At 37.2% G+C, this 13,033-nt stretch overlaps 1 protein-coding gene across 1 annotated transcript in view; it reads left to right on the top strand.

Annotated features, from left to right (window-relative positions):
- Positions 1-2,104: 2,104 nt before the first annotated feature.
- The window catches only part of slc15a4 (solute carrier family 15 member 4), a 38,186-nt gene continuing 27,257 nt past the window's right edge, over positions 2,105-13,033 (top strand). The window contains exons 1-5 of the mRNA XM_016538595.1: positions 2,105-2,280; positions 2,543-3,165; positions 6,024-6,316; positions 7,644-7,785; positions 9,651-9,728. Coding sequence (XP_016394081.1) covers positions 2,593-3,165; positions 6,024-6,316; positions 7,644-7,785; positions 9,651-9,728 — 1,086 coding nt within the window. The 5' untranslated portion in view covers positions 2,105-2,280; positions 2,543-2,592. The remainder of the gene's footprint in view (positions 2,281-2,542; positions 3,166-6,023; positions 6,317-7,643; positions 7,786-9,650; positions 9,729-13,033) is intronic.

The following is a 13,033-nucleotide window of genomic DNA, read 5'->3' as shown; positions in this document are numbered from 1 at the left end:
TTTTATTAAGATTTGTGTGCCTTTCCAAATCATACCCATTCAACTGAATGTGCCACAGGTTAACTTCACTCGAAGTGTAGTAACATCTACAAGCAATATGAATGCTCCTGAGCTAAATTTCAAGGATATGAATACTTATGCAGTGGAATCATTTAAGTTTTTTATTTTTAATAAATTTGCAAAGATTTTTGTTTTTTGCTTTACCATTATGGTGTATGGAGTGTAGATTGATGTGGAAAAAAGTACTAACCCAGATAGCAAAATGACTCCTGAGCGGATCCGCCCCGGAGTTCCACAACGCAATTTCACAATTAAAAATGCCAACAAAGCAATTAACTACTTTATTAACCTTAATGTTACTGGCAACTGTAAGTTACATATAAAGCATATTTAAACAGTATTCTTGCCGTGTTCAACCGGCCGCAGCTTCACCACTCTGAGGAGGATTTGATTTGAGAGACTGTGTCCATAATGAGTCCGCTAATTGACAGTGCGCTGTCCGGAGGCGGGGCATATTCTGGGCGAATGACCGAACAGAGTCTGACAGTACAGCGGAGCTGCCGATTTGAGGGCGGATCCGCCCCGGAGTCTGTTGCTATCAGGGAAGCAGTTTAACATAAGGCCGCAACATAACAAAATGTGAAAAAAATTAAGGGGTATGCATACTTTCGCAAGGCACTGTATATAGTCTTTGTCATTGATATATATTGCAGTTTGCTTAGTAGTAAGTAACAACAAACACATAACCCAAGTCTTGTAGTCAGTCTCATGAGAGAAAGGAGCTGTGAATGAGGGACATGCTGACTTTCGAAGTGTTATCATGCCACAGCAAATTGCCACTGGCACTTCCTTAGGGTACAGACCGTTTGAAATTGAGTTCATGAATTTCATACATTTTAATGGGTCTGAATGAGGAAAGAAGGCTAAAGTTGTGAAAATGTTATTCACCTCTTGATCCTTAAAAATCTGTCAGCTGTTTAAAGCCGAGCAGCTCTAGCGGATCCGTGTGATCTGTCAGTCTACATAACTGACACTCAAACACTTAAAAAATTATTATTATTTTTTTAAAACTTTTGATCAAAACATGAAAGATTTAAGTACACTTGCAAATTAAATTTGTTATTGTAACTAACTGGAAATTTAAATCCATTCAACAATACATTTTTAGTCACACAATCAAATAATCTGTGTTGTTACAACATAGTATTCTGTCATATTTACAAGGAATATATTATCATACATGGCATACATTTTTATGTTAACTAAACACAAATAAAATTGTAACAATGTAATAAATGTATCTATCTATGTATCTATGTATCTATCTATCTATCTATCTATCTATCTATCTATGAATACCTTAGGGGTGTATCTATCTATGTATCTATGTATCTATGTATCTATCTATCTATCTATCTATCTATCTATGAATACCTTAGGGAAAAAAAAGGTCGTTCTAAGAGGTGTATGCACAAACTATTAAAAAAAGGTTTTAACTAATGGCCACTAATCACAAAAAGGGTGTGAATCTAAACAAGACATTGCTAAAAAATGGTTAATAAATAAATAAATGAATTATTAATCTATTTACATTAGTTTCATAATGATTCATAATAAATGTGGACAATGCCCATAACATAAGAATATATACAATTATGTATAAAACCTGGAATAATACTGATAAAATGCTCTGAAAATGAGTTCTTAACAACAATGCCGGAGATGCAAATTTTTCCTCAGTGGTATTTGCACAAAATTAATTAAACCCCCTAAACTATATATTCTCTATTATTACATCAGTGGAATAACCAACTAGCCGTATTTAAAATGTACATGACAGGAAAGGCACCACCCAGGAAGTTTATGTGCAGAATTGATTGGCTGCAAGACTAGCCAATAGAATAGACTCTTTATTTTTCCTTTACCCAATCAGTAGTTGCCTTTAGCTTTCTTGCCAGTTGATTGCCGCTTAACTCTACGCTTTGTATACAAAACGATAAACCTGATACTCCTCACTGGCACACGATAAGCGCCTCCAGATGACACTGATATCTAATGAATGCGCTGTGGGCGCGTCTCTTTGACGCTTGTGAGTGAACCGGGTGTCACGCGGTAGTATTGTGACTTGCTGTTTACCTTCAGAGCCGACAGCTAACCATACCGTCAGACTTTTAGGAATTTTAAACTAATATTTTAATAACATGTATCCCGAGGACATTGGTAAACACGTCGCGGGCTGAACACAACTAAATGTAGAGCAGTGCTAAGTGTTCAAGAACGGTATGTGTTTATAAATGTTTGTTGTTAGTCTGTTTACTGAGTAAAATAAAGAAGTTGCTGACAGCATGTCAGCGGCCTTTCATGTTGTTATATTGTCGGTTGAAATCTACAAATAAGTCAATAAGGCTAAGAAATACATGTGTCAGTATTTTATTTGGACTCTGTCGTGATTTATTTCCTGAATTTCCATTATTGCGTCATGTATAGTTTTGTGGTATCACCTGCTTTTAAAATAATGGCAGTCGTTTTGTTGTTGTTCTAGGTTTTGATTTTGGTCAGCTGACCACCTCTTGAGAAACAGCATATCAGGCCATGGCTGGCAGGGATGTAAACGAGAGCACTCCTCTTTTGGACAACTCTGTGGCTTCAGCCAGATCGGAGTCAGTGTTCAATGGCAGGAGACTGGCATGTGCTGCCATACTGCTGGCAGAGTCTTTAGAGAGGATGGCCTTCTATGGCATCACCTCAAACCTGGTGCTCTTCCTCAACAGCAGCCCCTTCTATTGGGAGGGCACTTCGGCCAGCCAGGCCCCCTTGATCTTCATGGGTGTCACTTATTTGATATCGCCTTTTGGTGGCTGGCTGGCGGATGCGTGCCTTGGCAAGTTCGCAACCATAGCCTTGAGTTTAGTTCTGTACCTGATCGGGATGCTGTTTTTCCCCTTTGTGGCCAACGACAACACCAGGACCTCTCTGTGTGGAGAAGAGATGGCGTTCCCAGTGCAGCCGGCAGAGTGTTTTCCTGAAAATGGGACTGTGCCCGCCAATGTGACCTGCATGAATCGGCCGCCCTACTGTGGGCCTGCGATATTCAGTGGTCTGGTGCTGGTGGCCGTTGGCGTGGGAGCTGTGAAATCAAACATCACTCCATTCGGGGCAGATCAGGTAATGCAGGGGTTTTCAAAATGGGGTCTGGGGAAGTGTTAGGAAGGGAGCTCTCTGGGTCCGTTTAGATAAAAACAGTGTAAAAATAAATGAATTAAAGAAAATTAATTTAAAAACTAAACGAAGTAACTGTTCATATATAATTTGGATAAAATAAATCAATTTTAACAATTGATGTAAATAATACATCTAACAGTACAGAGTCTAAAAAACATAATGTAACTTTAAAAAAATAAATATTTTCAAAATAATATTTTATGCTTATTTATAATTTTTGTTTCCACAGAGTCTTTATACATTTAAATTTATAGCAGATTTATTTATTTTTTTGCATATTTGGGGGATCTGTGGCATCTAAAAGAGTGAAACCCCCCGATGTAACATAATTCACTAAAACTGAAGAGTTGTCTAAACTTTGAGTAGGTTCTCAGAGGGCACAACCTTGGATTGATTCTCAGAGCAGTATTTTCTACTATGTCTGGCTTTTATGAAACTCTAAATGATATTAAGACCTTTGACATGCTTGCTGGTGTTTGTTCTTTCGGATGCTTTAGGTAAACCCTGGCTGGTGCTGTCTGTAGATACAATGAGTCACTGCTTTTGTAGTTTAGAGAGTTTATTGTGACTTGGTATTGGTTTTCTCACTTTTTTTTTAGGAACACAAAAGAAGAAGTTTTGAGTAAAGTGCTGTTTGCTCTGTCCACTTACTTTGGGGGCTGGTCATTTTAAACTTCAAAAAGGATGCAAAAGTATAATAAAAGTAAACACACCATATTCCGAGAAGGAAGCAAAAGTATTGTAAAAGTCAACATACAACATATTCTAAGTCATTCTGGATGCATGTTATAGCTTTGTGCAACAAAATGTATAATCTTACTGATAATCTTCCTTGCAAGTGGGGCTATAAACTGTTGTGACATATTGTCAATGAATTGCAATGGAGAGTGGATCTATTAGATTTGTAAACATTCTATTTGTACATTTATTGTGAAAAGATGCAAAATGGGGAAAAAAATAGCACAAATCAGACATTGCTGTGTCTCTCATGAATGCACCTATGAGAGATAGATGGTTCATAAACTGAATATAGCTCACAAGTCATATGGAGCACTTTTATAATCCATTTCACATTCACTTCACACTCTTATTCCTCATTCATTTTCAATATAAAATTAACCTTTTGTGTTACACAGAAGATAGTCATACAGGTTTGGAATGAAACAAGAGTGACTAAGTGTGACTGTTATTCTTCAAGTGTAATTTTACCTAACATTGTCATGTCTTAAAAGGAGCTTTAAATTAACAAATGCAATAATAGTTAATTGAGAATTTAAAACACTCAATCTTATAAATCAGTGCTTTATTACTTAAGTATGGGTTTCTGCATTTCAGAAAGTGCTATTGTGGTTCCCTTGGCAACAGCCGTTTTGTGAGGCTTCCTTAAATTCGGACACAACTCTGGGCACTTTCACTTCACTTATTAAATGACAAGGCACATACCACACATTTCTGAGGTACTTTGAGTCTGAATTAGCCATGTGGCCTAAAAAAATGACTTGTGTCATGATCTAAATGCTTAGGCTTTTTGATGAAGTGACTTCTATGGTCACTGCCTAGGTCTGTTTTTCAGATTTGGTTAGAAGAACTACATTGCTATCTGCACAAAATAATGTTCTTTTTAGCAGCATCATATGACCCCTTTAATATGTTGTATTGTTGAGAATTAAATGCTGAAGAAATTCAGTGATGTAGATTGATTCACACCAAGCACAACAAAACATTTCTTACAATGTGCAAAAATATTTGTACAAAAAAAGAATCCTTCCATTTGTCATGCTTTAGCACTCATTAACCACTTTCACCCGATTACATGACCTCTCAGTGACAAGAAACTATACAGTAGCCCAGTACAGTGGAGAATTTCCCTGTTATAAGCAAACTATAAGGAAATAATTTGCTAAATGACTAATTAGAAACCCTAGACTCTTCTAAACGATGCTCCTACGCATAACATGCAAAATGAAACTAACAACTTAGGAAGTAAAACTGACATCTGTCTTTGTTGGTTTATCTGACTGCTTGACAGTTTTTTTTGTTTGTTTTTGTTTTCCCAGTTACCTGGTCTACTGGATTATTTAACAAGTTTTTGGAAGAAAATAAAACCCAAGGCTGATTTTGCAATGTGGATGATTTGGATTAGGCCAGTGTTGATGTCTGTTGACTTGTTGCCTTGTCATATGATCGTCATGTGTTTTTTAGATTCGATTAGAATTAGAATTAACTGCGGGATGTACCATCTGGATGTCATTGTGGGGCATAGATCTCATTGAAACTTTGAGGAAGTGGGGCAATGAACTGAAAATTGGCTTACAATTGACAGTATATTGACACTTTTCCCAAAATTGGTGGATCGATCTCTGATTGTATGACTACAGCTGCATGTTTTATAGGTTTTTGAGAGCAGACATCTCTTTAGAACAGCATGTGCATGCACTTGAGAAGAAACTTCGCGCAAGTTTGTAAATGCATTTAGTAAATTGCAAATCAGTACTTGAATTAAATGAAGACTGTGGGTATTGAATGTTGATGTGCTTATTGATGGTACTCCGTAACCACATGCAAGTCAAAAAAGATACCATGTTTTTCCAGCCGGAAATTATGTTCATGTTGTTGTTATTGCCTGTGTTTGATACTGAACTTGTTATAGGCCTGGTTATTATTATGGATTTAAAAGTGATTTGATTATTAAAATAAGGAGAGTTTTCAGTCAGTGCACTTAAAACTAATAAAGCAAGTGAATAAAAATGAATCAATGATCTTAAAGTTCACACATGTATTTGTGATGTATGTCCTTACAGGTGAAGGATCGAGGTCCAGAGGCAACGCGGCGGTTCTTTAACTGGTTCTACTGGTGCATTAATCTTGGAGCGATCTTCTCGCTGGGTGGAGTAGCCTATATTCAGCAGAACGTTAGCTTCTTTATTGGCTACATCATCCCAGCCGTCTGCCTCGGGGTGTCCCTCATCATCTTTGTTCTGGGCAAAACGGTATTTATAACCAAACCTGCAGACGGCAGTGCCTTCAGCGACATGTTCCGGATCCTGGCCTCGGCCCTCTGTGGACGCGGGCCAAAAGAACCAAGTCTGCTCAGGTGAGGGCCACATTTACTTTACTGAATAAAGAAGTTCACATGAAATTAACCTTGACCTTGTTTATTTTCTTAATACACACTCTTGGTTTTATTTGGCCTCTTTTACAAAACAAATGTTCCACAGAAAATTGGCCGTACGGTTGTCTTTATGCAGCACTTGGAATGTAATTTTTTTTTTTTTCAGGGCTTTAGCTTTATATGTGCAAATAGCAGCATAAACAATAGACCATGAGGATTCACAAATCGTTGCATCGTTATAGCTACTTATTTTTCATTCTTGTTCTGTTCTGAATTGTTTCATTGTTTCATTGTAATAGTTTCATTATATTTACCGCTATTTAATACACATATAAATTAATGTATTTGTTTGCAATTACAAGGTTAACGGGTGTTTTTGGAGTAAGATCAATTTCTCTTTCATGAGATTACTTCCTTTTTTTGGTCAGGTTGCATTTCTTCATACCGTAAACTCTAGGGGCAAGGCTTCTAAACCATGAATTTTTAGGGGCGTGATATTCAATTGACGATTGTTTTCAGCTGCCAAATTTATCAATGTACAATTCATTCATATGATAAGATTGGTGGACTATGAATGTTTCACGAATCACAAGTGAACCCTGTCGTAAGTTTGTGTGCTCGGATCTGCGCTCGTTTCTATGTTAGATTGATAAATGAGGCCCAGTTGGAGTATTGGTTTACTTTTTCACTTCCTAATAATGAAAAGATGCGTTTTAATATAAGTGCAGCAAAAACAAGAGTAAAAAGGATGCACATTAGTTGCAAATTAAGCTTCATCTACATATGAACATCATTTCTTGTTGAACTAAGATGTATTTTTCAGTTGTTGCATATTCAGAAAGTATAAAATATGTAAAGATTATAAATATTTATTCTTAAACTTAAAAATAAATGTGCCTATTAGTCTTTACACTCTACTGTGTTAAATGGTTTTAGTGTGTTAGATTGTAAATTTATGCAGTTCTTTCGTGGGAACCTCCACTCCAGATTCAGATGACTCTATTAGTCTGTAATGTTATCCCTCATCTTCCTCTTTGATCCACCTCTCTTGTCTGTCTCGTATGTTGCGGTGCTATTCATCGTGTCTCTGCGGCATTAGTTACTGTCAAGTCAAGTGCCGTGCCCTCTCTCTAAATCAAAGATCAGGCGCTTCATGAAAAAACGTGACGTTATTATTTTTTAAGTTGGCCAAATCCGTGCCCCTTTCTTTTGTTATCTTTTTTTACTTTCTTTCTCAAACACAGATATACTCCGATATTTCAGTGATGTTTTAATGAATGCTTGTTAAAATCCTTGTTTCCCCCACAAGGCCAAAGCCATCTCTACTGGATGGCGCAAAGGTGACGTACGGTGGGCGATTTTCAGAGGAGAAGGTGGAGGAAGTGAAAGCGCTGGTTAAAATACTTCCTGTTTTCCTGGCACTCATTCCGTACTGGACTGTCTATTTCCAGGTAAGGCTTTTATGAGTGGGTGTGTCAAGCACTACGTCTGTCAGATCTGTTGTGTCAGTTATAGGTCCTTAAAAATAGGGAAATGTACCAACAATGCATTTTTTAACCTTAATTTACTGTAGTTGTGACACAGGATAAATAGGAAATTGCATAGATATTTTATTAGCTTGAAGTCTCAAGGTGTCTCATACAGAAGGAGAGGCATGGTGCTGATGAACGGTGTCGTTGGCATGTCAAATACAAGTGATGGATGTTTATAAGCAGAGATTGTGTCTCTGACATATTAAGGTTTGTGCCATTTGGAGCCTTTATGGGACGGGTGGGTTTAAAGCCCTTGAGCAGACAGGTGCTTCCTTGAAGAACTTTATATGTGCCTTGCTCAAGGTAATACAGAAAGGACAAGCAATAAAGAATGGGGCATCTCTACTACTAAAGCAGCATTCCTTTAACAGCCGGCGTGACCTTACCACAGAAAAACAGAGGTTGTGTGTCAAACCACTCGTAAAGTGTTTTGAAGATGTTTAAATACAGTTTGTCAACATTTCCATGTTTAAATATTTTCAAGGTCTGTCTCTTTCATTTCTGCATTTTACAACCACCTTAGTGAAATATCCAGCCGTTTTTTTTACTCCCCCGGCTGGATATTCCCACAGAACACACTGAGATTATCGGAAAATGCTTGTCTGATCTAATGGACATTAAAGTGTTCAAATAAATGTTTTAATTCATAACAGTTTATTAAGAGAATAAAGAAACAGTTTGTATGAAAGTGCATCTAATATTTGGACACATTACAGGAATCAAACTTAACCTTTAACTCGTGTATTAAAATAATACCAAGAAAAGGTTAGCAAGAATCTCCTTCTGAGGTTTAAAGATAACTGGAAATGAAAATGGTTTGTCAGATTTCCAAAGTTGAGTACAGTAGGTTTGTTTTTTATGAGCTGTTGTTTTAAATTACTTGCTGAAAGTAAGTCATTTCCTTGTTCCACCATTTGCACGATTATGCATATGTGAATGTTTTTAACTTACTGCTCAATATTCTAAGGAGAAAACAACAGGTGCATTTTTTTACTGCTTACTGTTGTATTAATGAGTCAAATAACTACATATGCTGCTGGTTTGTTATGATAGAAAGAGCACAAATCACAGTTTATTCATAGCAATTAAACTATAGCTAAGACTAACAGGACCAATGACTCATAAAATCGACACTGTCCCAACTTTATCAGGATGTCTGGTCACCCTAATTGTTTTCAAGATCTTGACCAGTGGTAACGTAAAAAAACCCTTATATTTATGCTGTAAAATTCTTCTCTCTAAAGGTGCATCGAGTAATTTCCTGCAGTAAATGCAGCTTTAGTAGAAAAGTTAAATTGCTGTGGGACTGTCGGGATAAGGATCATTGTTTCGTAGTCCATCTCACGTGAAAACAAGATTCTCTTCCTCCAATTATGGCGAAAGGTCATCTTTTGAGGCCTTGTCATCCCATATGTTTTGTCTGCTGAGACGCTTGCCAACTGTTAGAAAGGTTATCCGACATTGTTAGTCCTCGGGGCCTTAAATTAAGGTTCGAGTATAGGACATCTCTAACTTTTATTAAAAAAAAATGTATTAAAAATTTAAAAATTACTTTCTGCATGAATAGATATTGCAGAATGTTCTCACAAAGCACCAAACTGCTTTTACTGGCTGAAATATTGCCTCTTGTTATTTTCTACCTCTGCCCTATTTCAAGTTTTAATCAGTAGCAATATTCTGCAACAGTGTCTCTACAAGTGGTAAATGGATCATAGTAGGCTGGTCAGAACCAGTGCAGTGAGTGCAGCCTGCATGTTTATGTGTGCTGTTGTCTTCGCTTGCAGATGCAGACCACATATTTTCTCCAGAGTCTCCATCTGACAATTCCTGGAGCCGATCCCAACTCCACAGACTCCCACCCGGTAAGAGAACCGCTATTTCAGTGCCAATAATGTCAGATCACTTCCAAATTGGCCTGAAAGAAAAATATAATTGCTTTGTTAATGAAGAGTTCAATTATTAAAGCAGTTGGCCTCCTTTTTCGCCTGTGCTCTGGTCACTTTCCTCATCAGTTTTCCCATATTTCTTATTCTGTCGTGCTATTAAGAAGCAACAGTTTCAATGCCACAGATGTTTTCATTAATGATACATACGTTTCTATAAATGAAATATATCTTTGTCAACTGGATTTTTATTGATCATTTTTCTTAACCAGAAACAGTTTGATTAAAGGGGTCATGACATGGATTTTTAAAATGATTTTAATATGTGCCTTGAGGTTTACTTATAATGTTAATAAAGTTTTTTTCACCAAAAAAGAAACAACAAATACATATGTGCAAAAATTATTATTTTCAACCCTCATTCTGACCCTTTTAAGGGGCGTGTCCTTTGAGGCTTGTCAGTAATTGGCCACTGTTATGATTGGCTAACGTCCTTGCATAGGAAACCGTATCAGTGCCCTGACCCCTCACAGTTGCATGTGAGTGTTTTGACAACATGATCAAAATAAAACATTATGAAATCATTTACTTACAGATTGTGATGCAGCTGCAGTCAGATCTAGTACCGCTTCATCTTTCAACAAATGTTTCTTTGTGAACTCTCCTTGACACTTTGCCTCGTTTACGAAACAAAATACTCCTTCAACAAACAATCCTTTGACACTATCTGGGATGCCATTAAAAATAAACCATCCACTTATTCCTTACGCTGGGATCCTTCTGATATCTGTACAAAGATGCGAACGAGCTGTTTAAACCAAACGCGTCAAAGCGAAAGTTCATTCACTCAATTAGTTCTATTGACGACAGACTCATACGCGTGGACTGTGTCAGAAACGCGCATCTGTATATTGTATCCAGTGTAGACAAGATAGCGGCAGTGATTGTAATTTCTATTTGCTTTTGATGCGACGCGACACTCGCATTCAGTGTAATCAAGTGTCAGCCGCTAAGCGACTGAACGCCAGTGGGTGGGGCCTATGTCGATGTCTTGCTTTGGAGGCAGTGTTTATGCAAACGACTGTGCCCGGGTGACATCACCTGGCACCTCGGATCCAAACGAGCCGTTTTCTGAGGGTTATTACTTAAATGCTTTTTTTACTGATGATGAGGACATTTTAAGTTATAATTTTGTCGGATGTATTAAGCATACAAAGACCTCTTCTACATCAAAAGATCAAGGGAAATTTGGTTTCTCATGTCGTGACCCCTTTAACTGTAAGGGTTAACAACAGGTTTATTTTGAATATTTTGGTGCAAGAAACCTTGAATAACATAAGTGAATGTTAAATGCAACAGTGTAAAATAAGGTTCTCAGGTTTAATTTTAGAGCAAACAGGATGCCTGTGGTGATGCCAGGTGCTTGTGATGTTTTGTCTGGCTGTAGAGTAGAGGCTGTTTAGGATACTCTCTGGAGACTCTGGCACGCATGAGCTAGAGAAATCCTTTGAAAACCAGGGTATTAACTTCAAAACCATGACCCTCTCTAATCGCAGATTAGCACCCAGCGCCCGCATTCTCATCTGAACTTGCTGTTTATTTGTTTTTGTGCGAGTGTGCGTGTGGGTGTACGTGTATACGCTCTACTAGGTAAGTGTGTCAGAACCTTCGCTTTGAATTAAATCCCCTCAAAACGGTTTCACAGTGACTAATCCAAAATCACGACTCCGGGGCTGTCTGATCAGCAATAACAATGCAGTCACATGTTGCTCTATGACCATGAAAATGCATGGACACAAATGTAACTGGATGAACAACTTGTGCATTTGTGTGTGTAGTGTACGTGCCATTTCACGGCTGTCTGAAATGGAGTTTTCCAGAATTAGATTCAAAGTCACATGGTAAGGACAGAGGAAGTGCGAAACAACAATGGGGAAGTGAAAAAGATGTAATTGGCTGTGTTAAATAACAGCGCTTGAGAGTGTGACTGCAGGGTCATATTGAAGAGACTGTTGTAAAGCACCTCATGCTCTTTAAATGTAATTTTCCAGAGTACTTTTATAGTGGTTGTGCCATTTTCTGCTAACATTTAAAAATATGACATGATGTAAAAGCGTGTTTATTTTAGATTACTTTTTATAGATGGATAAGCTTGTCTTGACCGGTCAGACGGTCAGAATGTGTAGGCTATGACTTTTTCTTTGATGAATGAATAAACACAGTCCAGCATCTTCAAGCTTTTTGCCTGCCACTAAATTATTAATCAAAGGAGAAGCATTTCTCTTTGGTTTAGAAGAGAAGAAGTGAAAGACACTTTTGTTACAACAAAAACTAACTTGTTGGACACAGTTTTTCTGTAACTAGCCTATACAACAACACTTGTTTTGAAGAAAATATGAGTGCTGCTTGCCTGTGCAAAACTTGTTGCCACATATAATATTTATTTATTTGAAAGAATAGTTTTATGTTTACCAAGGCTGCATTTATTTGATCAAAAATGCTTTAAAACAGCAATATTGTGAAACAATATTACAATTGCAATATTTTAATTATTAATTATTGTTGTAATATTTTTATAATGTTCACAATTTATATTTTTTCCCCCTGTGATGGCAAAGCTCAGTTTACAAATTTTTTATGTTGTTTGGAAACCATAATAATGTTTTTTTTTTTTTTTCAGGATTCTTTGATGAATGTTTGATGAATAGAAACAGCTTTAATATAACTAAGAAATATTTGGTAATATACTGTCACTTTTGATCCATTTACAGATTTTCTGAATTGCTAAAACGCTAAACCCCAATCTCTGAACCAAATTCTCACTATCTTAAACCAGTTTGTCGAATAAAGCTCTCTTTCTGCTAAACCTTAAACACGTTTAGGCAGTTAGGCTCTATTTGCAGATCTCATGAAGTCTTTTTGCAAAACTCTAAACACATTCTCATTTACTTAAACACTAATCACACTGTGATGCATTTGTGCTGTAAAATGCTAAACACAAGCGGCAAAAGTTAAAGGAACACTCCACTATTTTTGAAAATAGGCTCATTTTCCAACTCCCCTAGAGTTAAACAGTTGAGTTTTACTGTTTTCGAATCCATTCAGCTGATCTCCGGGTCTGGCGGTAGCACTTTTAGCTGTAGCTTAGCATAGATCATTGAATCTATGCAGCAGCAGGCGCAATGATATTACGCAGCGCCTGAAATAGTCCCCAGCTAGGTAACTTCCAATAAGCCTATTTTCAGGCGCTGCGTAATATCATTGCGCCTGCTGCACCCATGGTA

Source organism: Sinocyclocheilus rhinocerous, unplaced genomic scaffold (assembly GCF_001515625.1).
Source record: "Sinocyclocheilus rhinocerous isolate Xijiao unplaced genomic scaffold, SAMN03320098_v1.1 scaffold787, whole genome shotgun sequence".
Classification (NCBI taxonomy): Eukaryota; Metazoa; Chordata; class Actinopteri; order Cypriniformes; family Cyprinidae; genus Sinocyclocheilus; species Sinocyclocheilus rhinocerous.
Note: the sequence above shows the minus strand (reverse complement) of the source record. Positions and strands in the feature narration are given on the sequence as shown.